Raw genomic sequence first — 24674 nt, 5'->3', positions numbered from 1 at the left:
CAGTCCTGTTTAGAAAACTGTCCGTTTGACAGTTTCAGCTCAACATGATGACATAAAAAGCGATGACGCGGTGAGTTCCCGCCACTCGCGGCCGCGACCTCGCTGCTGTAATTCTTCTTCACCTCCCTGAACACGTTCTTTTGCCACCTGCTGTCTGTCTGAGCGGTACGAGCAGTCCGCGTCGTTTTAATGCCCTCCAGACTCAGCCTCTCCCCTCAAACCGCCCCATTACGTCGGATTAAACCATTAAAAAAGAGGGATTGTAAAGTGTTTTTCGAGTTTTTATTTTTTAAGACACTTTAAAGTCATTCCTGAAAGAGGAAACACATGATTTTGGTTCGTAGCACATTCATGCCTGGCAAATTGAAATTATTAAGACTACATCCACAAAAAAAATGTACAAATCATGGAAGCTAACAATATAAACAATATCTTATATATATATAGATATATATATAAAACAATAGCAGGCAAAATAAATATTACACAAACAAAAAAAACTAAAAGTAAACACAGTTAACCTATTTGGTTTGGGCAATGTTTGGAATAAGATTAGAAATCACTGAAAAGATGAACGTCAGTGTGAATGTTTAGTTTCTGTGGTGGTCGATTTTTTTTTTTTTTTTAAATAAATCTGGAAAAACTGAAGCGAGCTCTGCAGATTCACTCCCGACAGGACATCCAACCCAAACCACTGCCGTCATAACGAAACACAGGAAACAAGGCGCTCCAGTACGGCGTCACTCAACTGTCCACTGCTTTATTCCTCTATGACCACAGTCATGCTTGTGCACTCGTGTACGTGGCTTTGATACATCTCGGCTTCAACTGTAAATGGACACACAAGCCAGGTGTATGTGTATATATATATATATATATATAATATTTATATATATATATAGTGCACACCTTTAGTCACCCATATTCAGTCATTGTTTTTTAGGAGATCAGCTCATCTTCACATTACTTCCACATACTAAATGTCATTAGTTCAAGCAGAGCAGAGAAGAAGAAGTCCGCCTGTGATGCGGCGGTTAGCGTCACCGGCTGTTTTGGACCTCTGGGTGCACCTTGTGGTGGAAATCTACCGGCTACTCAGGTCTTCCATCTTTGGGTGTGTTAGCGCGTTCACAGGAGACGGGAATCAGTTTTGGTTCAGTCAGGAATCGAGGACCATGTATCATTCGAGCACATTCGTTCACACACACACACGCACGCACATACACACACAGACAAACACATCTGTACACGAGCAGACACGAGCAGCAAACAATAAATTCAGATTCATTGTGAGACCGTGTGACTGTAAATGTAAATCCACTCCTTAGTGATTCTTCTACTTAACATAGATAACTGTGCAATTTTCTTTTTTTTTTTCTTTTGTTGAAGCAAACCAGGAGTAGTACAAATATCAGGAGGACGTCCCAGGTGCTGAGTGTCCCTCTGAGGCGGAGAAGATGCAGCTCCACCTCCTCTCCGGCGCAGGGCGGTGAGACCTCCACCCGGACTTCTCCTCCCTCTGCAGGTGCAGCACTTCCACGCCTCGCACACCGTCCCACCTTAAGGTCCCAGCCCCCGTAATGCTACTTCAGTTGCAAAGTGCAAGCAGTTAATGTGTCTCTCTGCCTCTCCCTTCCACTCCAGAAAATTCAGAAACCAATTCAACAGCAAAAAAAAAATAAAATGAAAAAAAAAGTTATTGTTCAAATGCAAAAATGGTACGATCAAGTGTCCAAAAAGCAACAGGAAGGGAGGGGGCAGCAAGAGAGAGAGTGCATTTGTGTCTCAAGAAATCAGTCCATCAAAGCAAAACAAGTGTCGATCCTCGTCTTGCCCACATGCCACCGATCAGCTGTTTGGAAGAGTGGTTATACCTCCCTGAAAATAACAAAAAACAACATCAATATACACATCCCCTAAAACTGCTAACATCTAGAGCCAAACTCAGTATCATTTTCTTCAAATTTAAGGATGGTTCAGCATGCAAGTGTGCCGAGTATGAGGCTACAGCCAGCAGCCGGTTAGCTTAGCTTAGCACAGAGTGGAAGCAAGAGTGGAAAGGGGGAAAACAGCTCGCCTGGCTCTTAACAAAATGCACCTACCAGCACATCTAAAGCTCACTAATTAACATGTTATATCTCGTTTGTTTAATCCATATAATAAAGTTGTGGATTTATGGAGTTGAATGCTGGAATACTTCTTAGCCGGGCGCAGTCACGTCCTGGAGCTTTGGCTTAAACGAATAAGATATAGCATGTTAGTGTGTGAGCTTAAAATGTGCCAGACTAGCTGTTTCCCCGTGTTTCAGCAATAATGCTAAGCTAAGCTAACTGGAGCTGCCTGTTGCATCATATTTACTGTACAGACATGAGAGCAGTATGTATAATCTTCTCTCAATCTATGCAACAACTTGTTTAAAATGCTGAACCCAGAGCAGACTTACGATGCAGTGAGTGTGGAGTTGAGGACCAGAGTGGTGCGTATCCTGTACAGCTGAGCCAGCGTCAGCTTCTTGTGCTGCTGCGCTGGCGATTTCCTCTTTTTGGGCGACACTTCCGCCGAATCGCCAGCCGCCGTCGACTCGTTTTTCCTGTCCGCGCAGGCAGGTGCCGCCGTTTCCCCGTCGGAGCTGCTGCGCTGGGACTCGTTACGGTCACGTGTTCCCGCCGGCGCCGCGTGGCCGTGCCTGGCCTCCGCCCTCCTCAGGGTGGCGCACAGCTTGTCGACACACTGGTCGAAGTCACTGGAGAGCAGCTCCAAGCAGTTTTGGCCCAGCTCTGACATGCTTCGACTGTGCGCCAGCGGCGACGTGTCCATGTCCCTGCGTTGTGATTGGTCCTGCGTCTCAGAGCGCAGCGAGTGTGTGTGGGATATGGGGGCTTTGCCGTGGAGGCGCTGCAGCAGATTGTCTTCGGAGCGGGATAAGGCCAGAGTGGACAGCCTCTGGAGGCAGTCGAGTCGTGGCTGAATGTGAGGCCGGCGGCGAGGTTTAGAGGACTGGATTACTGAGAGCTGGGACCCCAGCGAGGCAGCATCCTCCTCTTCCTCCTCCTCTTCTTCCACCTCCTCTATTCCTGCCTCTTCCTGCTCCCCCTCCTCCCCCTCCATGTCCCCCTCTTCCTCCTCGGTCTCCTCTCCTTCACTCTGGCCCGGCTGTGGCTGCAGTTCTCTCAGGAGGGACTCGGGGGAGAGGGTACCGTAGGCGCTGTCCATGGAGAGGGAGCGACACTGGGGGTCCAGCTCCTCGCCGTCAGGTCCTGTCTCCTGATCGCGCTCTGAGTAAACACTGGAGGGAACTCTGCGGGGGCTCGTGGAGTCAGAGTGCTGGACCTCAGACCTTTCAGACAGGGGGGCCACATCCGAGTCCTTTTCAGTGGTTCCCTCGAGGTTCATGTTGGGGGCAGGAGGGTCTTGGTGTTCGCGTGGTTCATCAATGTCCATCACTGACAGGGTCTCAGTGGAACCGTCGGATTGACTGAAAGGAGACATTTGGTTGGTTAATTGGTTGGTTAGGCTCGGAGCTCCCAAAAAAGTGTGTACGGGGTCAAATATGCCAAACTAAAGCGACTTTCATTCAGACACACTCTGGATTTCAGTCGTTTTATCATATCGTATGACTGTAGCTGCAGGCAGGTGATTCACCAACATGTGTTTTCATTCCTCAAAGGACCAGTTCAACATTTTGGGAGATGCACTTACTGGATTTCTTGCCACGAGTTAGATGATGAATATTGATACCACTTTCATATCTGTGACTATGAAGCCACAACCAGCAGCTGGTTAGCTTAGCTAAGCATAAAGGCTGGAAACAGGGGGAAACAGCTAGCCTGCTCTGTCTGACAGGCAGCATAATCTGACATAAAGATCACTAAGTAACACATGTTTATTCCTTAATAAAACAGATTTTTTAAAGATAAAGTTGTGGTGTTACTGGAGATTATGTGCAGAACTATTTCTTTCCAGGAGCAGTGACTGCTCACCCAACTCAAAATGTTGAACTATCCCTTTAAGCTACTGTGGATTTCAGGCTTTTTGATCAGAAATGAGCAATTTATTAGCTACCTTGAGTTCTGCTGGTCTTTGTGCCTCATGCATGGAGAGCTGGCAGTGGAGTTGCTGCTCTCATCTTCCTCCTCCTCCTCCTCCTCCTCCTCTTCGTCGCCCTGCATACATCTCTTCAGACTGTTCTGCTGCCGGAGGACCTCCTCGGTGCGGAGCCTCTGGAGCTGGTTCTGCAGTGTAAACACAGGCACGTTAAGTAAGCAAAACGCTGTCTCTGCTCCTCGCGCTGAACATTTCACAGGACGTGAACTGGCTCTCCAACCTGGACGTTGCAGATCGCATCGATCCAGCTTCGCCCCTGGGTGGCGCTGTTGGCTTGGAAAGTGTAGGCTGCCACTGCACTCTTAAACTCATTGAGGTAGATGAGGATGAATGAGCCTGCAGAGATAAAAAAGCACAAAAAATCAGCCTGGAAAAAAGTCACAGCTAATGAATTTAGTTCTGTGTCTGCAGCTGAATCTCTGCAGCAGTTAATAACCATCAGTGAGCTCTGAGATCTACATTATTTCAGCTTCATTTAACTTTACAGTCACACTAACACAATTAATCCATAAATCTAACAGATCAGCAATCAATTCATGAAGGGTAATCTTAAATATTCGCTCTTTATAGCTTCTCTTTCATGCTGGTATAAACTGAACAATTGTTGTTTTCTTCTTTAGATGTATCAGAAATGATCATAAGTTGCTTGATGTGAGCCTCACCGGGGTCTTTGAGCTCCTTACAGACGACGTTGTGAATGAGGAGGGGCTGGCGGATGATTTTCACTCTCTCCACTCGTTTTACTGGCTTGGTAATTAGCAGCAGGTCGGTGAACAGGACACAATGGACGTCCATCTACGGTGGAAATAAACTCGTCTCAGAAACACATTTTGTTCTGTGCGTTGAGCGTTTTATGTGACGCGTGAGGAACCAGGTTGTCGCCCGTTAAGATAAGAGCTCATCGCGTGTTTACAAGCAGCCACGTGAATCAGTCTTACCCGACTGTCTTTGCCCTCTTTCATCCTCAGCGCTCCCTCCAGATGCAGCTGTCGAGTCTCCTCCGGCGACGTGCCTCTCATGGGAGCCATCAGGTCGAAGCGGTTGTACTCCTTCAGGATCTGAAAGGGAAAAAAGACGAAAGCGTGAAGCCGAATCTTACACTAAGGCTCGTATCTGAAGTCCTGAAGAAGACGGGAAGTCGTTTCTCACCTTCTCCACCTCCTCGCTGCTGCCCTCTACGGCCTCGTAGGAGTCTATGCGGGCAGAAATGGTGGCCAGCTTCTGTTGTTCCTGCCGCTGTCGCATCTGAGAGTCCACGCTGTTGATGAAGCCCTCCACTGCTGCCACCTGGAGGAGGAAAAGCCCAGAAATAGACGCGTGTTCAGACATTTTTCTAAACATTAGAGAGGCAGCATATGTTGCCCGTTTTTCCACATCCTCACCATGCTGTTGACGATGTCGCGGGCCGACGGCTCGTCCGTCTTCTTGAGAATACTCTTCAGCAGGAGCGGGTATTTGGTCAGTCTCTGGTGAGGCTTCGCCACCATGTCGGCCAGCTTCAGACGGTTACACTGCTTCTTCGTCTCTCCCCACTGAATTGAGCCAGACAAAGACAGGAAAAGAAACATTTAATGAGCCAGAAATATGAAGAAAACGAAGGCATTGTATGGGTACAGGGTGTACCGTGGGTGACTGGCATCGAGGCGAGCGAGCACAGAGAACTGACCGTGACGTAGGTCCTGAAGAGCTCATTGTCCCTGAGAAGCGTGCGCATGTACTCCATGCAGCCCTCCTCCTCCATGCAGTAACGGATGTAGGGCTGGAACCTGGAGCCAAACTGAACACACACACAAAGATATGACTAACAGAAACATGAGGGAGGACATATTTACTCCTGCAGCAGTCGAAAGCCAAATCTGTGTTAGGCACAAAAGGCAATTTTATGTATTTAGTTTGTAAGAAATACAAACGTGTAAAAAGAAGGAAAGACTCGACTAATCCAGCTCTGTACTGAGGGTATTCTGGGTGCTGAATATGTAAATGCACAGTTCTTCTTACACCCACCTCAAGTGACTGAAAACTTTTCTGTAAAAATCTTTTAACCTTCATCCTTTTCTAATGCGATTTTTGACTTGTTTCGTAACCTTTTACTGCCTCTTGTTAGCTTTGGGGCTCGCTGTTTTTTATCTACAATGTCTATACTGCTGTACTGTAACCATTCAGAAGGTTTGGTCCAGTTCAGCGGGTTTGACTAAGACCTGCAGCAAACTAATCAGTGTTCTGTAGTGAAGTCTGCAGACAGGGTCACGTGTTTTTTCGTGAAGGCTGTGGAGATGATTTATATTTACAATATGATCACAACTGACCGTACTGAAGCCCTCCTGCAGGTCAGTGGGGTCGAGCAGAGCCCGGGCCTCCCTGGCCTTCTCCAGCACAGGCAGCATGACCTTGTTCCACAGGGACGTGTGGAGGCGGACTATCTCCTGGATGTTACTGAACAGCTTGGTGGGCTCCACCTCCGTCAGCAGACCGCTCTCCTGCAGGTTCAGCAGCCCACACAGGAACAGCTGTGGAGGGCGGGAGAGAAGAATATGAGCTTCTAAATAATTTTATCTGGATGTGAGTGAGACACCGAGCTGACATACAGCCTTTAAAGCCAAGAGTTATCAGCCTGGTGGCTAAAACAGAATTATTCCTCAGTAGGTCTCTTTGCACTTACATCGGTGATGACTCTGAGTTTCTTTATGTAGGTAGCCTCTGTGTGCAGCAGCTCCCATATCGCCTCCTGCTGGTGGAACTGTCGCCTTGTGAGTGTCTGCACGCACGCACACGCACGCACACACACACACACACACAGATCATGTTATTAAATAGAACATGATATAGAATATATTCCCACATTCTTCTTAATCATTAGATCATTACAGCAGCCATGCGTTCATATTTCATTCATGAACTCAGGCCTGTTTACAATGAAAGGTATGAAAGGTGTTTGCAACTGCAGAAGTCGGTCAAACATTGAATGTGTTTCACTGACATTTCAGCAGGTCCGGCATGTAAAAAATACAGCAACGAATACTTCAAGGAACAGCAGTTAGTGTTCTTTTTTTGTAAATGTACAATATTAAAGAAAGCAAAGAGGGAAAAGCTTGAGAGTCGTCATTAAATCCTGTTAGTTGGAGCAATGTTTTGTCGTGGAGCACTTTGCTGGCACGTCTCACTGAAGTGCAGAAACCTCTTTACTGGATAACCGTGTTACGCCAAATTCTGTGACCTGATTAGAAATGTAAGATACTGCATATATTTAACTGCAAACAGTTTTATCACATTTCGTTTTGATTGCCGTATTTAGAGATTCACGATTTTGACAGCTATGATAGTATATTCTGTACCTGCAGCTTCTGCTATGCACGCAGCCTGATTTATTTATTATTTAACAGCAGAATTTGTTTAAATCAGAATTAACGCCTCATGGTCAAGTAGCATTTACCTCCATGTGTGTCCAGACTCATACAAATGAGTCGCAAATGCAAAGAAGCTACAAACCGTAAAACATGGACGCTTCACACACATGTTGAAGCAGCACAGAAGCTCCAAACAATCAGCACAGTTTCAAGGTGGACGCCCAAGATTAGCGCCACCAGTTCAGTGTCTGAATAAATGTGAGATATGGTCACAATCTGCCGTCTGTTCCTGAGCTCTGCTGTTGAACGACGGCCAGAAAAGTGTTTCTGCGGGACATCATGATGTCACAGTAGAGCTGACCTTTGACCTGATTTGATTTGGTTTGTTGCTGATTAACGTATCTGAACTAAGTCATGAGGGATGGGTCATGTAAACCTCTGATATTTTCCAGTAAGTCACATCTTCTGGAAGTTGGCAGCAGTCAGTAAAATGTCTGAGAGACGGTCCAGCAGCTGAGCAGCGCCTTCGCTCCGTCTCGGTTAGTCATGTACACATTAACAGCTGGAGGCCAGCGACGGCGTGTGAAGGGTGTCATAATTTGTACAGTTCCTGACAGCAGTGCAGCAATAAAGTGTTTCATAAGCATCGTTCTGGGAAAACAGACATCAGGGCATGTGTGACAGAGATAAATGATGAGGAAGTAAGAAGCAGGATGCCACCGGTGTGTGTGTGTGCTGCAGACTGTCGGCTGCCAGTCAATGTGAACGCTGATAACAGATTGCAAAAAAATTATTAGGGAAGGAAGGTTATGTAATTTGTCGCTAAGGAGAAGTTTAGACTTGTTTATATTGTATTTAAAAAGGATCAAATGCAAAAATAATTACAAGTATTATTCCATTAACATATTATAGTTAAGGTTGGGACATATAACTTTCTTGTATCATGTCTTTTTTTTTGTCGGTTAAAAATCCAAATAAAATATTAATAAACACGGTTTTGGCTCTGACTTTTTTCAAATGTGAAACATAAATTTCAACCTGAACTCCCCACACCTACAGTTTTCTTACAGTTATCGTTATTTTAGGTGGCATTCACTGCTAATTCACACAACGCTGGTACAAGCTCCTCTACTGCTGGCTGTGATCCACTGCAGCCTGAACTATGAGCAGGATGCACTTTTTATTACTCTGAGGAACAAACGTTGTGACGGGGTTTAATGAGGGGTAGCTGCTCTGCAAGTGCTGAACTGCACTGTGACTGGGTGGAGGCCTCGAACGCCGTGCAGCATTTCTCATTAAAAAAAAAACATGAGTGATAAGCAGGAGGCGAGCACATGCAGACCCTCCCTCACACACACTGGGTTTGTTGTACCTCTGTGTTGTCCAGCAGCGTCTGCCAACTGTCCTCCATGGTCAGGTTGGTCTCCCCCTCCCCCTCCCAGGAGTCCTGGTGGAAGGAGAGCTGCCGTGGCACCTTGGGCAGCCCTAACAACGTGTAGGAGTGGAGTTTGCTCTGCAGCTGCTCCAGACGATCCAACTCCTGCAAACGAGACAGCGACGAATTAAAAAGCACGCCTAATTAGTCTGAACGAGGTTAACGGTGACAGCTAGACGTCCATTTCTCTCCTTTGTGTGAGCATTTATTGTTGCGTTCAAACTGTAAGTAAAGATGAGTCCACGCATTAGCATATAAATCCTGTCTTTACTGGCGCCTTAATTCTTAAATCCAACAGTAGCTGCTATTCAGGCCTTTGTTCAGTCTGGCGGGCTTGATGTAGTTATGAAAATGAGCTCTGTGCATTGAGACCACTTTAACAATAGAGGACTAGGGTGTGGGGGCAAAAGCTACAGCATGGAGGGGGAAGATGGACCAGTGGTCTGTGGTTCATGAACCTTTCCAGTTCTACGCTCATTAATGCGACAATTTGTACAACAGACTTTGGAGCGAAGTGATCAGTGGTCACACCTTCCACTCCTCTTTAAAGTTCTGTGAAAAGGAGGACTGACACTGGTTCATGCTCACAATATGCAGGGTGCAAGAGGTCCAGGTCCTGGTGAAGGATCTCTGGCCCTGAAGGGGTTGAGGGCGACACTCAGGGTGAATAGAGATGAGCCAGGCAGTGACAGGTGACTGACAGATACTGTCTCTATCTGACATCTGCTACTGTGCAGGATGTGACCTCAGGAGGGAGAGCGTGTGTGTGTGTGTGTGTGTGTGTGTTTGCTTTATTGGAATAAAGGTTGATTGTTGTTGAAAACCTCTGACACAGACGTTAAAGGAACAGTTCAACATTTAGGGATTTCATTTAGAGCTGCTGGGGGGCAGATTGTGTTGCCTTTGGACAAAGCCAGGCTAGTTGTTTCCTCCTGTTTCAAGCCTTTATGCTAAGCTAAGCTAAATAAATGAGAGGAGCATTAATCCTCTCGGCTAACTCTGCAAAAAAAAAAAAAGAAAAAAAGTTATTTTTATGTTGATAATGGAGAAAACATTGGATGGAGTTGAGTGAGGCTTTTCCTCCACCTCCTCTTTTCCAGAGCTGCTGGGAGGAAAGCATGTGAGCCAACAAGTCAGGAGACGTTGAAGGGAAATTACCTCACCAGGACTCGGGGGATATGGCCTTTCCGACCCCCTCCCACTGCTGCTTGCTACTGTTTTGTTTGCCTTTTAATGTTTTTTTTTTATCTGAGACAAGTCTGGGCTACAAACCTGCCTCCTACAGCTTTCTAACCCCTAATTTCTAATTTCTAACCCCCAGTCAAAAGTGCACCACGTCCACGTGATCACCGCTGATCGGCGTTACCTTGCCGAAGGGTCCCGCTCCAGCGCTGAAGAAGCCGCTGAAGCGGCTGGCGGCGCGGTTCTTCCAGCTGTCGGGCCCGGCCCCCACGCTGGGCAGGGAGCCGCCGATCTGCCCCAGAGCATCCGGGGTGGGAATATTCGTCTCTCCCAGGAACTCCGTCATGTTCTTCCTCCGTCGCGCCTGACCCTGCGAGGCAGAGAGGACAGAGAAGAGAAAACTTTACACAGTGTAAAAAAAAAATCAGAGAAGAAGACAGAGTGACACGAGCGACCGCAAGAGGAAGAGCAAGAGTTTCCAGCCGGACGTATGGAAAGAGACAATGAAGGAAAGAGAGAAATACACACGGACGGGATAAACAGGAAATCAGAGGGGAATTCTGTGCGAGGGATGACATCAGCAGGACCGTTACAGCCACCCTAATGATCAGACACAAACAGGAGAGGGAAGGACTGCCACTTCCTCACACTGAATGCTCATTACATCACAAGGAGCAGGCTCCCGCCTGCTGTTGTTCCATCGGGGCAGACGGCCCGGGTCTGCCTATTGTTCCCCCTCCATTGTGGCCCTGTCAGCGGGCCCTGCAGCGCACCCTCACTCATACCATCTCTGTCCACTTTACGAGCAGCCGGCAGAGCAAACAAACAGGGGCCGCCTCAGTATCTGAGGAAGCAGTTGTTTTTGCCGTTAAGAGTGAGGAATCTGCTGGTGGGGAGTCAGCAGGTCAGCCCCCCACCCCCCCCACCCCCCCTCCAAACACAGTGACAAGGAGCTGACATTCCAGGACACTGACACTGCTGCTGAAACTGACCGGCCATTCCAGCGAAATTCTTTCACTGATCACCCCCCTGCCCTCACACACACACACACACAATGCAATCAAAACACCTATGCCCACAGCTGCTGCACTGGTCACAGACACAAAGGTGTGGGTCTGGTTTCAGGTGTAGTCCAGTGCAGTAAATACCCCACCGTGAAATCTGTTAAAGGGCTTAGCAAATGAGTGGTAATCTAACAGACGTTGTACTCTGCTTCATTATTGCTTGAAAGGGAATTTGATGCAGCAGAACCAGAGGTATCGACCCCCGGCTGGAGATTCGGGTGTGTGATTCTAGTAGCTGCTAATGTAGCCACGAGCAGCTAGCTTCAAGCAGAGATGGAGAGAGAGCTGCAGAGGTGTGGGAAGCTCCACACCATCAGCTTTTTAGCATTTCCAAACACATCGTCTTCAGCCTTCGTGCAGGGCTTTACACGACTTTAACGTGTGTGTTCAATGTTCACTTCTAAAATCACATGACAGAGACCTCATATTTAATGATAAACACTGTATTTGCATCTTTACTCTGGACTCTCCTCTACAGCCTCGTCTTAAACCGATCGTCAATTCTGGCATCTTTTTAGCAGAATATTGCAAACACGCAGCTTGCAGTGTGTTTTCCCGCCTTTCCTCTCAGACTTTTATCAACCGCTCGCTTCCATCACCTGAATTATGCCGGTTATTATAACACAAATAACACAAAAAACAGGAGGAGAGGCAGTAAAGCTAGAAGCCTTTTTGTGCTTGTGCATCCCAGCTATAAGAAGTAAATAACACAGATAAAGACTTACCGCTGTATATCAGTTCGTGACATGTATATCTAACAAAATGAAATGTAAATATTATGAATAGCTTCAGTCAGATTGTTCTGCATTGCACAGGTTCCCATTTTAGGAAGAATGTCCTCAGCCTTTGTGGAACCATTTAACTGGCCTGTACAGAGTGGCATGACAAGATAGTAAATCTGAGTGGGGGGTCCTACAAGGTTTCAAAGACATTTTAGTCCTTTTATCTTTTTTAAATGATCACCACAGAGAAGAGTGACTTAACTGCTAACAGACATGTTGGCTTTAAAACAAACACCAGAGTGAAAGTGACACATTTAGAGTCGCTTTAGTGAAAGAGAAACCGGCCTGGACCCATTTAGGGTTTTTTTTAAAGGGGAAAATCAGGGCCAACTGGTCAAGGACACAGGTGTCAGGAAATGTTCAGTTTCCATGGACTAACAGGGAAAGTCTGGACCCTGAGCTTCTGACGGCACCGTGCAAAGAGAAACCCTGTTAGACGAGGCTGTGTCCGCGCTACGTGGCAACTCAGGCTTTGCATTCTGACATTTATCGAGATAAAGACGGAAAAAAGCAGATATTTTAGAGAGATTTTCTGATAAGGTGCTTCAGCTTTTCACCTGCAAAAAATCTGACACTTCTGTAGTTAACACAATCAAACATGAAACTAGTTCCTCAAAGACAAAGACAAGGCCAGGAAGTTGTAGTTAGACGGACACAGGGATGGAAGTTTCCCACCACATTAACAGTGCTCACCATTGAAGCCAGAGGCATGTCAAACGTAACAAAAACCATCCTAATCCTTCAATTGGATTCATGGATCGCAGCCCATTCTGGAGCCAGCTGCTGCGCTCTTTCAACTTCCAGCCTCCTCTCACTGTCTCAGCTTCCGCCGTCAAACAAACACGTCCACGCCGTCCGGACGCGAGACGCCGAATCAGTCCGAGGAGCTGAGTGACCACTGGAGCGCTGCCGCGTTATTCCCCCATCTAGAGAGAGCCGCGCTGAACTTCATCCGGCCTCGAAAACGTCCCGTTCCGGCAGACGGCGTCCGGGTTGCTCACCGAGCGTGGTGTCTGGGTGCCGCGTCCTGCCGTGCCCGACAGCAGCTTCTCTTTGAACCGGGACGTATCTCTGTCCTGTCCCGCTGTCCAAACAGTCAGTGGTTGCATTTCATACAGACACTGGCCTGAAGTCATAGCAACCAGGAGGATCCTGCCTCATTGTGTTGGACAGGAAAGAGGAGGCAGGGCCGGGGCCCAAAAAAAAAAAAAAAGGGAAGGCTGATCTGAATATTTGGAGGTGGAGTCAGGGTGACAGCTTGTAGGGAGCTCCCAAACACACATCCTGGAGCTTCAGGCTGCCAATGCTCTTTAGGTCAGTCTCAACAGACTGCTCGGAAACACACACCAACCATCTCTTTACCAGTTAGTGCAATTTATGACCTTTCATTCCAGCAGTTACACGAACACAGACGGGACGCTTCATTCTTTCCTCTTATTTGAAGTTGGTCCACTTTTCTTTGTGCAATCTCGAATCACTATTTTGGCCGGAGACCTTTAAACAATGCCACCCAACTGGTCAAAACAAGGAAAGAAAGTGGCCCGATAAAGGCCGAAGGGGAAATCCTCTTTGTTTACTCACATGCTTCAGCACATTTAACAGGCTGCAGATAAGCACAGGCACACCGTCTCCTGCAGGAGCAGCACAAAAGTCTGAAAACTGCTTTGTTGATCGACAGGAAATGAATCGGCAACGAGTCGAGTAAAAATGAAAAAAACAATGACTGTCCAGCTTATTTCTAATGTTGACCCACGGAAAACAAATCCCAAATTTTTATATCTCTCACCAGAGCGCCTCAGATTCCTTTCTGACAGTCACTGGCTTTTCGTTTTTCTTAACTTCTAACTATTTTGATAAAACATGAATCACTTTGGTTGGTTAATCTCTGCTTCCAGCTTTTCAAATGTGTAGATTTGCTGTTTTTTTATAGGTTTAACATGTTTGTTAACTGAATATCTTTGGATTTTAAAACGTTTTCGACATTTCATGGACTGAACGATTCATCGGAAACATTAATATCAAGTATTAAGAGTTGGTTATATTCCTGCAGCTAATGATACTGAAAAAAACTTCAGCTCAAGCAAACAGACCCTCACAGCAAACACTGAGCTGCTCGGGTCGCGGCTGCCTAACTAATTATGTTTACAAGGTCTCCCTTGTGCCTCCTGTGTAAACCTGTCAGTCAGGACAGAGGGCAGCGAGATCCCGAGCTCTCTTTACAAAGCTACTCCCTCTGGTAACTTCGGCTTGTGCAGTGGGTCTGGAGGGGGGCCAGTTAGGTTAACGATATCAAGCCTTGCGTCCCCTCACAGCCTTATCTTATCAACGTGGTTTGTGGCGTTAACCTTGGCCTGGAAAGGAGAAAATCTTTCAAAGGGAAGGGATTGTATTAAAATAAGTGGTGACAAAGACAGAGCAGCAGAGCAAAGAGACCCCCCCCCCTTCTGTTTCTGCCCCCTGCTACTGCCTTTATGTTAACCAACTGATAACAATTCCCCTTGATCAGGTGGTTTGATTAATGGTGAGAAAACAGCGTGACACTGACCTTCCTGAAAGCCTGGACACACACACACCAACCACAGGCGCTCACTCACACACTCACAACCAGGAAATAGAAACTAAAAGAGACCCAGGTGGTCAACACATGCCGCACGTTTCAAGGCCGCTCCAGTTCCGACAATCCAGACCACGACACGACCTGAAGCTTTCGGCCTGAGGTGAGAGATGACGCTTGTCAAAACAATGCTGCTGTTACTCGACCCCCCGTCGCGCAAACAGCGAACATAACGAGACCCCAGCCACCGTCGCACTTCACTCAATACACAAACACCCACACAAACAGGCTCCAGCAGGTTTCTGCACAACTGACTGTTTTCATGGATTAATCCGAATATATTCAGCTCACTACCATGAATGATGAGCAAAAGTTCAAAGCCAGACCCACGATATGAATTAATCGACTAATAATCGCATCTCTAAAACACATCACTGCCACTGCCAACAGAGGCAGCAAGACATGAGCGTGAGTCTAAGCACAGACGCGCCAGCGAACGTCTCACCTGACAGTCAGTTGGTGTTGGTTTCATGTCAGGAGGAGGTGACTCAGGAATCTCTGAGTCCACATGCAGCAGGTCCCAGCTGCGCCAGGATGTCAGACGACCAAAGCGGACCATTTTCCACAGACGCAAAAAAAAAAAAAAAATCAAACAAAAACAAAAAGATCTCAGTAATCACAAAAGAAAAAGCACAGAGATAATTCCCAAAGTCAGGACGAATCCATTTCCAGGAAATCACAACGCAGACGTCAGTGCAGAGCAGAGTGAAGCATCGCAGCTACTTCCCTCGTGTCCTGTGCGCTGCAGGCCAACGGTCACAGACCACAATCATAAAGGTGCGTGTTCAACCTGCAGCGATCTCCACCTTTAGGCTTCAGGGGAAGTTCTTTGTCTTTGCAACACACACACACTCTCACACACACCTCCTACTCAGCGTGTAGCTCCTCCCACACCATATGGGGAATAAATAATAGTCTCCTTACTCCTTATATAATTAGTGCAATAAGAGAGTGTGCTACCAAACACATGAGTCACCTGCATTCATCGCAGACAGACTGGACAAGCTGGATTCAGGAATGATTCTAATTTTAGACTGAAACAGTAGCAAAGACAGAAGTGACGTCTGAGACGTTCACGTCTGATAAACAGAGAGCTATGCAACATGTAGCATGTCCAATTAATCTAATTATTTTACACAAATTGAGTGATTAAGAAATACATGGCAATATATATAATATGATTGCAGCTGGATATTTGTTAGAATTTAAATTCAAGATTCAAGATTTCTTTATTGTCATTGAGCATGACATGTCAATGAAATTTGCATTACGAGAACATACCATAAATATATCGGAAATGAAAATATACTTAGACAATAAAAATATACTAAACAATAAAATATACCAGTGAAATGTACCAACAGCAGCTGAAATATACTAAAAGCATATAAACAATAACCAAAAAAATAGACCAAACAAATGTACCAACACGGGCTGTTGATTAATTATCAGAAAATAATGAATAAATGTCAAGAAATGTCTTGTTTTTGATAAGACATTTACTTTAAAATGACATTAAAATGAGATTTTCAGTGTGGAGAAGCCAAAATCAGAGAATATTTTCCGACTGAAAAGATAAATCTATAATTAAAATAATGCAGATGAATTTTCTGATGATTCATTAATCAAATAATCGACTAATCGTTACAGCCCTGCTCTCCTATAATTAATGTAGGTTACAGTATATGCAAACATATGCATGAAGTACGTTGTATTACGCTATAACTCACATGTAATTGTCTACATTAAATCAAATCCGGTTGTCTGACAGTCAGGAATGAAACTTCGCTGCATGCACACTTGAAAGCAACCTTTAAATCTCAATATTATCTCTTCTAATATTTATGCTAAAGACCTTATCAACTCAATCACTGACACTTCTCACTCTATTAACAAACTATACTGAGTGCCGTAAAGACAGACCTCGTGGTTCAGTTCAGTCCTTCAGATTAAATGTGCCAAAGAAGCCCCGTGTGACCGCCGCTGATTCACCCTTTGTCATTCGAAGTGACTCTGTGTTAATCGCCAACTGCCCCCATTGTGATCTATCAGAGAGAAGAAGCTGGATGTGAGGAACAATCTCCACTCATTACCATCCGCAGTTGTGTAATGCAGGTCAGAGCACTGTGCGTGAGCCCCTTTGAAAAACAGGTAATGAATAATGACAAAAGCTTCTGCCACTGTCTTCCGCCTCGCTACGCAGCGTTCACTGTACGAGCCTGACCAGCCACGTGAATACAATATCACTGAAGACACGCTTTAATCCCTCTGCGGTGTGTCCCTCTGTTTCTGGGTTCAGTACACAAACAGCGAGACGACAGACACTCCTCTCACTGTCTCATCAGCTGAAATGAGGGCTCGCTGCGTCATCACAGCGTCTTCGGCCCTGAGGCCTTTTTGGGCCTTTTGTCAGCTACAGTATTTTCCGAGCACCGAGTCCTTGTCTGTTATGAAACAACACTATCTACCTCCGCTGTCTATTACATAACAAACTCTTCCATGCCCGAGGCGAAGCCAGGAGTCTTTTCCTCTACGACTGCGGCTGCGACTGGTGTTTACCCCCCCGGAATCCATTCATCAATTCATTGTTTGGTCTACAAATCGTCGGGGAAAAAAAATAGTGGAAAAGGTTTTTCACAACCACAATTTCCTGAAAAACCAAGATGTCATCTTAAAATCCAGTCCAACCCCCAAATATCGAGTTCACTGTCATGCAAGACAAAGAAAAGCAGCAAATCTTCTCATTTGAGGAGCTGAGAATGGAGACTGTCGCCATATCAGTGTCTGTATCACACCTGAGTTCCAGTAACAGAACCAAAATACTGCTTTTATGAATTAAAACCCTTTTTTCATTTCACAAAAGAAGCCAAACACATTCGAAATGTTGTCAAATCGAGCAGCAGTACAAGAGTTTTCTCAGAAGAAAATTAATGACATTTTGATTTTTTATTGAATATCTGATTAAGTGTCTGCAACTAACGATGATTTATTCGTTCATTATTGATTCATTTTAATAGTTAGTCTCTAAACTAATCAGCTATTCGTTTGGCCTGTAATAAAAGGTCAGAAAATTGCTTTCCAGACATCAGACTGATGCCTTCAAATGTCTTCTTTTTCAACCAAAAGTTGAACTTTGAGGGAAAAAAAGAAGACAGATTTGTCAAATGTTAAATGCTGATTTAAAAGGCAGATTGGACTTTCGATCAGAGAATAAGCAAACAAGGTTACAGATCTGATCAGAAATTCAGCTTCTGGTTTTAGACTCTGTGTTAAAGACACATTTCAGCGCCGAGGTCGGACACGCTGCCCTACAACTGAGTACATAAGGTTTTCCCTGATGTGACGGAAGAGTGCATTATGGGAGGCCTGAGCACTGACACACATATGGAGGATCCATTACTTGACTTGAACTCCCTGGGAAAGTGAAAACCATCCAACTGCAAACTGTAATGTGACTCTGGTAGCTGCGATCGCTGGCTCAAATAATCTTACTGTAAGTTAGCACATGTTAGCCTGATGCATGGGTTTGATGTATTTAGCTTGACTCAGAGGCACAGAATGGAGTGTGACAGAGTCGTGTGCTATGGGAACTGATGCTTGTGGTTACATAAAAAGGGCCAAGAGCGAGGATCAATGTACTGTACGCGCTTACTGGAAATCCCAGACAGTCCACTTATCTTTATGACGACTGCAAAAGTTTTAGTTTCTGTTTCCAGGAAAAGGAAATGCGAGTGCCTGAACTGTGTGTGTGAGTCCCCCAAAACTGCTGTGACTGTAAAAGCAGCGTCAGCACTTTGCGTGTGCACAAAGTTTTGTTTTTGCTTTTTCAACTTGCCGTCATATTGTGCGGCCTCCAGACCGAAAACATCCGGAGCCTCGACCCCGGGGAAAAATGACTCCAACACGCCAAACAGGTAAAATTAGTCACAGCGTCTACGGTACGTGCAGCGGGGGGGAATCCCAACCTTCACATGTAGTTTCGGTTTTGTGAAGTTTTCTGACTGCAACTGGTCAAATTAAGCCTGCAGGAAATCCTGATTACAGGATGGATCTCCTTCACGTCGCAATGTAAAATAGAGGCTGTGGAATTGTTCTAATGGCACTTTGAGCCACGCAGGTTGAACCTGTTCCATGTCAGTATGAAAGGTGATTTGATACGCCGCTGATATTGTAAGTGTGTAAAACCTTGCGCTATTTGCTGATGGGGCAATAAATGTGAGGCAGAGACGGGTAGTGCTGCTTTATGGGAACTATCAGAGCGGCTGGAATGCGTCTTCCACCAATCAGAGGGCTTGGCCGAGGCTCCCCGTTGTAAAATAATCAATCTGGATCATAAGAGCTCTCTGCAGCGTATCACAATCCTGCCAGAGCCTATAAAATGTAACATGCATGCGATAATAAATGTGAAAATACCTCAGTGAAACAAAAGAGCGAGTCTGTGCAGAAAAGGACAGGACTTGGCTGTGTCTCCTGAGGCCTGGCACAAGCCGCCGCCATGCCAGGCCACGAACCCGGTCACTAGGCAAATATCTGAACTCCTTCGAGCCGAGCTCGATTCCATAAAAAGCAGGCACGCATGCGTTTTATGGTGCGAGCCAAAGCTGCTGCCATAGAAACGCAAAGACCGCACTCAGTGCCCACATGTCCAAGTAGAGCCTTTGTCCTCCTAACAGCCTTCATAAAATATGGACTGGCACCCAAAACGGATCACAGGGTTTCTGCTGCCGAGGCTCTTAAAGACAGAAGTATCAATAGACTTCAATGAGCTTGGGTTTGACGGCAAGAGACTCTTATTGGGGTCAAAGAGTGAAATAATTTATGAGTCATTCTTACGAATACTTTCACAGAGACATGAGAACTTTAGACTGCAGATTATTTAATCATCTATTACTCTGCAGAATATTTTCTCAGTAAACCAATTAATCATTTGATCTATAAAGTATAAGAAAATATACATTCATACTGATTTTGTCCAACTACCAGTCAAAAAAAACCCAAATGTATTAGTAGTTTATGTTTACTATTATAATACTGACATTTGAGCCAGTGACTTTCTGCTTAAAGATCCTCTTCAGACATGAAAATACTTTGCTTTCAACAATAACTTGTGTCAGTACCTCAATACCTTTTTAAAAACTCATAAAATTGCATCTACTTCTTCTCCCTCGTTGAAAAAAACAGACTCTGAATGTGCAAAAACTGTATATTGCATAGATCGCAGCAGATGAAGGTGAAAGCTGCCTTCCAGCATCAACCTCTGCACATTCATCACCCTGCACACTGGAGTTCGCAAAGTGTTGCACATCTGCACGGACCCCAGCCATCCGGGCCATAGACTGTTTGTACCGCTTCCATCAGGAAAGCGGTACAGGAACATCCGCACCACCACTAACAGACTGAGGGACAGCTTCTTCCCCAGAGCTGTCAGAGCTATCACCCCCAGCAGCCCCCCACTGGAGTGAGAGACTGTGAGAACTGTGAACCACTGCACACTGCACTTTACACCTACACGTCTACCTCCACCTGCACCTTCTGTGTACTTAACTTTTAGGTACACACATTCACTTAACTAAGTTATATTCTTTTAACTATATTGGCACATTCCATTTTCATTGGTATATTTTATTGTCCACTGGTATATTTTATTCTGTCGGTACATTTCACTGTGTGTATTTTATTCTGCTTGTATATTTTATTCTGTTTGCACATTTCACTTCCATATTTTATTGTTTATTGTTTAGTATATTTTATTGCCTTAGTATATTTTCATTCTGTTATATTTTATTTGCTTTTTCAAATATCTTTACTGCATGTTTATTTAATTTTATTGTAGTTGTCTTAATTTTATTCTTTCTAGTCTTCTTATCTTTCTTACCATCTGTTCCTAACATGGGGGTTGCAATGAAAATTTCATTGACATGTTCAATGACAATAAAGACTCTTGAATCTTGAATCTTGAATTTCTGTTGATCAATTAGCTCATTAACCAACTGGTTGAGATGAAGGGCCGTTGGTGTGTGGCGACTGCATTCAACGACACTAACAGGCCAGATATAGACCGGATGCAGCAGCTTTCATGAGAGGCGGGACATTGCTGCCCCCGTGAGGAGTGCCCTGCAGTTGATTTTATCACTCGCGTCGCTCTCCACACATTCACAGCCAATAAACCTGACAGGTCTCTACCTGCAGTGTGGGCACACTGAAATTCTCTGGCACGGTTCCTGGAGGGGAATTACGCCGTCTGATGGCACAAACTGAATGAAATACAGCAATTCAACGCGATGAGATACGACCGCATGACTAAAACGCCGCTCTCCTCAGCAACCTCCCGTGTTTATGTCTCCGCTTGATGACTAACGTTAGTGACTTATCGCTGCAGATGGCATTAAAACGCTTTGACCGAGCCACTACCTGTTTACCTGCCTAAAGCAATGATGACATCACGACTAGTCTGTTTACAGAGTGTGCAAGTGCACACACACACACACACACACACACACACACTCAAACTCACCTGTGTGTGGGTCTAGACTTGCCTCAAGGGTGTTTAACAACCAATGACTTGTTTCACGTACGTAAAAGGACAGCTCACAAGCTAGCTGCTCAAACCAGAGCGAACACTGAACGCTAAAAATGAGAATACACACGACAGAACAGTGTAGTTTATCACAAAAGGACAAAGAGAGATGCTTTAGGGATGAATCCTTCTGTGCAGGCAGACGTTTTTCTTACATTAGCTGCATTTAACAATCAAAAGGAACAATGTTGCTACTGATATCACTGATCCTGGACTTGCTATTACTTGGTATCAAATCAGCAGCATCATCACTTTGGCGATGGAGCCGCCCGCCCCTGCTTCTGTCCCTCCAAACAGGAAATGCTACCAGAGGACACATGGATGACAGCATTACTGATGATTCAATTTTGAGCAACATGTCAAACATCTGGCAATAATACGCAGCAGTGACAACACAACTGCTCATGTAAATATTATTGTGCTCAGCTCCAATAACGACAGTACCGCCACGCAGAGGAAGCGATTTCAATCGATGTTTTCTAAATTATACTTTATAAATATATGCTGTGCTCAAGAACCGGTGCTGTTCTGTAGCTGTTGTAAATATTATATTGTTGTAAAGATCTTTGGGTTTTAGACTCTCGGTCAGACAAGCCAATGGATGCAAATCGTCTCCCCTCATCACAGCTTAGCAACCATAACTAAGCCTTTGTTAGAAAAAAGGCCCAATCCATGACCAGCACATCCACTGTGCAGTATTTCTGTGTGTGGAGGCCGATCCTGCACACTATCATAACATATCACAAATAACACAATTGCTTCTGTTCTGCTCTTCATCGGATCTGCCAGCCAAACGTGTTTCAAATACCCTCAAACTCAAAACTGTCCATACAGAGACAACGCTGCTCCTTTATTTTCATGTCATTCCACCTTTTATTTGGGACGTGTTAGCTTTAGCTTCAGGCATGCTAGCTTTAGCATCAGCTTCTTTTTAGCACAATATGATGCAAGTAGCCATAAACTGCATATTTAAGACATACGTTGTTTAAAAATGAGTCAGCTGCAAATGAACAAGTCAGCCAGAAAAAGCATTTTCAACCATCACTTTGACCTGAGCGGTAGCTTCATTAGCTCGTTAGCTATAGCTGGTGAAATCTAAAGGAGTCTGGAAAGCTTGATACACGTAGCAACAGTAACTAAGGGGGGTGGGGCATTTGTCACCTTTGTTTTGCACTGAGAACTCATGCCAGGCATTTTTCACTATTTAGTGGAATATTATGGTATTAACAATTGTATATACTGACTGCTAAGATCTTTAAGAGCTGGACCTCTGGGCCTGTGTCACTACAGAGCACAGTATGCCACAACATGAACCTGATGACTGTCTGCCCTATTTCCATGTTCCATGTCTGGCAGCCAAGTGGATCAGGATCCTGCAGGTCTCAGTCAGCCCCTCAGCATCACTCATCAGTAACAAAACACCCACTTCCTGTAGCTACAGGGTTAGTAGTCTGTAGTCAGTAGTCCTGTAGCTACAGGAAGTGGTGAAGTGGCACAGAGTGTTCCTGAGTGACCTCATCATCATACTGCATGAGATTCAGGGATCAGGGATCAGTCGGCAGCACCGGGCGGGCACATGTGTGCACACGGAGAAAAACACACAGCTGGCAGCAGACTGAATCGGAAATCCAAAAATACATTCCCAGGTTTCTGCTGGGCAGATAAAGATAATGCAATATGATGAGGTCATGATGGGATTACCACGAGATACTACACTGTCTGAAGGCATCATGGGAGTGTAGGAAGAGGAGGTGAAGTTATGGAAGACAGTGAAGGGTGTGGCGAAGCAGTACGAGTCACTGGGTGTGTCTGTGTCTGTGTTTGTTTTAAAGGGGTGGTGTATTTTGGTGGGATGAGTCTGACAGACAGTTTTGTATGTTATGAGCTGAAGTATCCGATTAAATACAGCTACTGTCAAACGCTACAACCATGGTGCAACTCACCAACAGATCGATGCTCTCTCGGCGTCCCAGAGAGCCGTGCTCCACCCTCTCGCTGCCTGGGGTGAGGATGTAGGGGCTCTGACCTGCAGACGGCTTCATGTTGGGCAGACTGAGCGACCGCAAGTCCTTCACACCCTGCTCCACCTTCAGCTCGTCACCTAGCCGTGCTACATGGGAAAAAAAGAAGAGAAGTGGTAAAGAAATCTGGGAAAGGGAATCCTGTAAAGTGAAAACTTGCACTGTACTTGGTCATTCATTATTTGTTTGTTTGTTTGTCAGTGCAGAAGCCACTGCGGGCAATGCTGGAGTGCTTCCTTTGCAAGCTGACTTTGCTGTTTTCTCAAAGTTTTGAGTCATTCTGAACTGAGCACCACACCCAAAGTATTGCGCTCATTGTTTTTTCTTCAAGTTAAATCCTTTAACAGGCCCTTGTAAACACTGCTGATGGGATAATACCAACCAAAGCAGGACAAACATGGACTTAAATTAAATCTGTTGTGGCCTCTTCAGGGCTGCTGAAACAAGTTGCAGACACAACACTGAGATTTGATCAGCTTTTAAGCTGATACAGTGAACTTGCTATCAAACGATTGTCCAATTTCACACCCAGCAGATACAAGCATTCATTCTTAGCCGTGTTTCTGGGCACCTGAAGTCCAATAATCACTCTCTTTTTGCTCTGATTTGGTCTCCACATACTCCTAGGGGAAATATCTGGGTCTTAAGCTGCTGAACGCTCCTCTACGATCTCCAACTAGTCGCGAACTTTGTCTGTCTGCGGTTTGCTGCTGGCTAAGTGGTGTAAAATAGCGCCGTGAGGGCGGTGAGAATGTCAAAACATTAAGGTATGGGCCGAAAAACCAAAACAATGAGCTGAAAACATGCTGAAATGCTTCGTGTAGCTGAGGGGCTTCATCACTGCAAACGAAGCTGTTTATACAGCAGTCATGTGGACCATTGTTAATATAAAAATACTGACTACAGCTGCTTTAATATTTGTTAAAGCACAGGAAAAACTGAGATTTGATGGAAAGTTACCAATACAACCTCCAACCACATGACTAAACAGCTGTGGACTGTTTGCCCTCGGCCCCTGTGTTTCAGACTGTGTGTAACTCCAAACTGTGGTCAAGAGGTGCGAGTCGGGATGGTGACATTTTCAAAAGAATAGCAATTAGTCATGGCATAGGATCGGCTTTTATGGAAGGCTTAAACAGGCCTTTGATCCAGAGACTGCAGCAAGTGTAACAGCAGTGATCGCAGCGAGGAGGCACCATTCCCAGTTTCCACTGAGGCACCGAGGGAAAGGACGCTGGCAGAGTCCTCGTAATGCTACTGCGGTATTAAGATTCCCGTGAATCTTAGTAACACTTCTGAACCAAGGAGTGACAAGTTTTCCCCTTGCAGCTCTGATGACTTTAAAGGATGCAGTCCCTCCTTTTTCCTCCGCGTCAGAAACGTGGTGTGAGAGGAAACTGTGCAGCTCCGTCATCGTTAACAGCACACAGATGAGAATAGTGTGACGTCTGAAATACAGAATGACTGCGAAGTACAACTGAAAGGCTTCACACTACTGCTGCTAGCTATTAGAATTTATTCTCAAAGTTCAAGGTGTGAATGTTTTTCTAT

General features: G+C 45.3%; 1 protein-coding gene across 4 annotated transcripts in view; it reads right to left on the bottom strand.

The window, feature by feature from the left end:
* Positions 1-581: 581 nt before the first annotated feature.
* The window catches only part of plekhg5b (pleckstrin homology domain containing, family G (with RhoGef domain) member 5b), a 51409-nt gene continuing 27316 nt past the window's right edge, over positions 582-24674 (bottom strand). For 3 of the 4 annotated variants that reach the window (XM_041945529.1, XM_041945531.1, XM_041945528.1), the window contains exons 7-20: positions 23046-23212; positions 10250-10435; positions 8821-8988; positions 6764-6859; positions 6411-6611; positions 5771-5881; positions 5487-5636; positions 5254-5391; positions 5043-5162; positions 4767-4899; positions 4325-4440; positions 4063-4232; positions 2444-3475; positions 582-1878 (exon numbers count right to left, since the gene is read on the bottom strand). In XM_041945529.1, coding sequence (XP_041801463.1) covers positions 1869-1878; positions 2444-3475; positions 4063-4232; positions 4325-4440; positions 4767-4899; positions 5043-5162; positions 5254-5391; positions 5487-5636; positions 5771-5881; positions 6411-6611; positions 6764-6859; positions 8821-8988; positions 10250-10435; positions 23046-23212 — 2798 coding nt within the window. In that variant the 3' untranslated portion in view covers positions 582-1868. Of the gene's footprint in view, positions 1879-2439; positions 3476-4062; positions 4233-4324; positions 4441-4766; positions 4900-5042; positions 5163-5253; positions 5392-5486; positions 5637-5770; positions 5882-6410; positions 6612-6763; positions 6860-8820; positions 8989-10249; positions 10436-23045; positions 23213-24674 lie in introns of those variants that run through there. The other variant, XM_041945527.1, reaches the window with a different exon arrangement.

This window comes from Chelmon rostratus, chromosome 10 (genome assembly GCF_017976325.1).
Source record: "Chelmon rostratus isolate fCheRos1 chromosome 10, fCheRos1.pri, whole genome shotgun sequence".
In the NCBI taxonomy this organism is placed as follows: Eukaryota; Metazoa; Chordata; class Actinopteri; order Chaetodontiformes; family Chaetodontidae; genus Chelmon; species Chelmon rostratus.
This window is presented reverse-complemented; position numbering and strand designations above follow the sequence as displayed.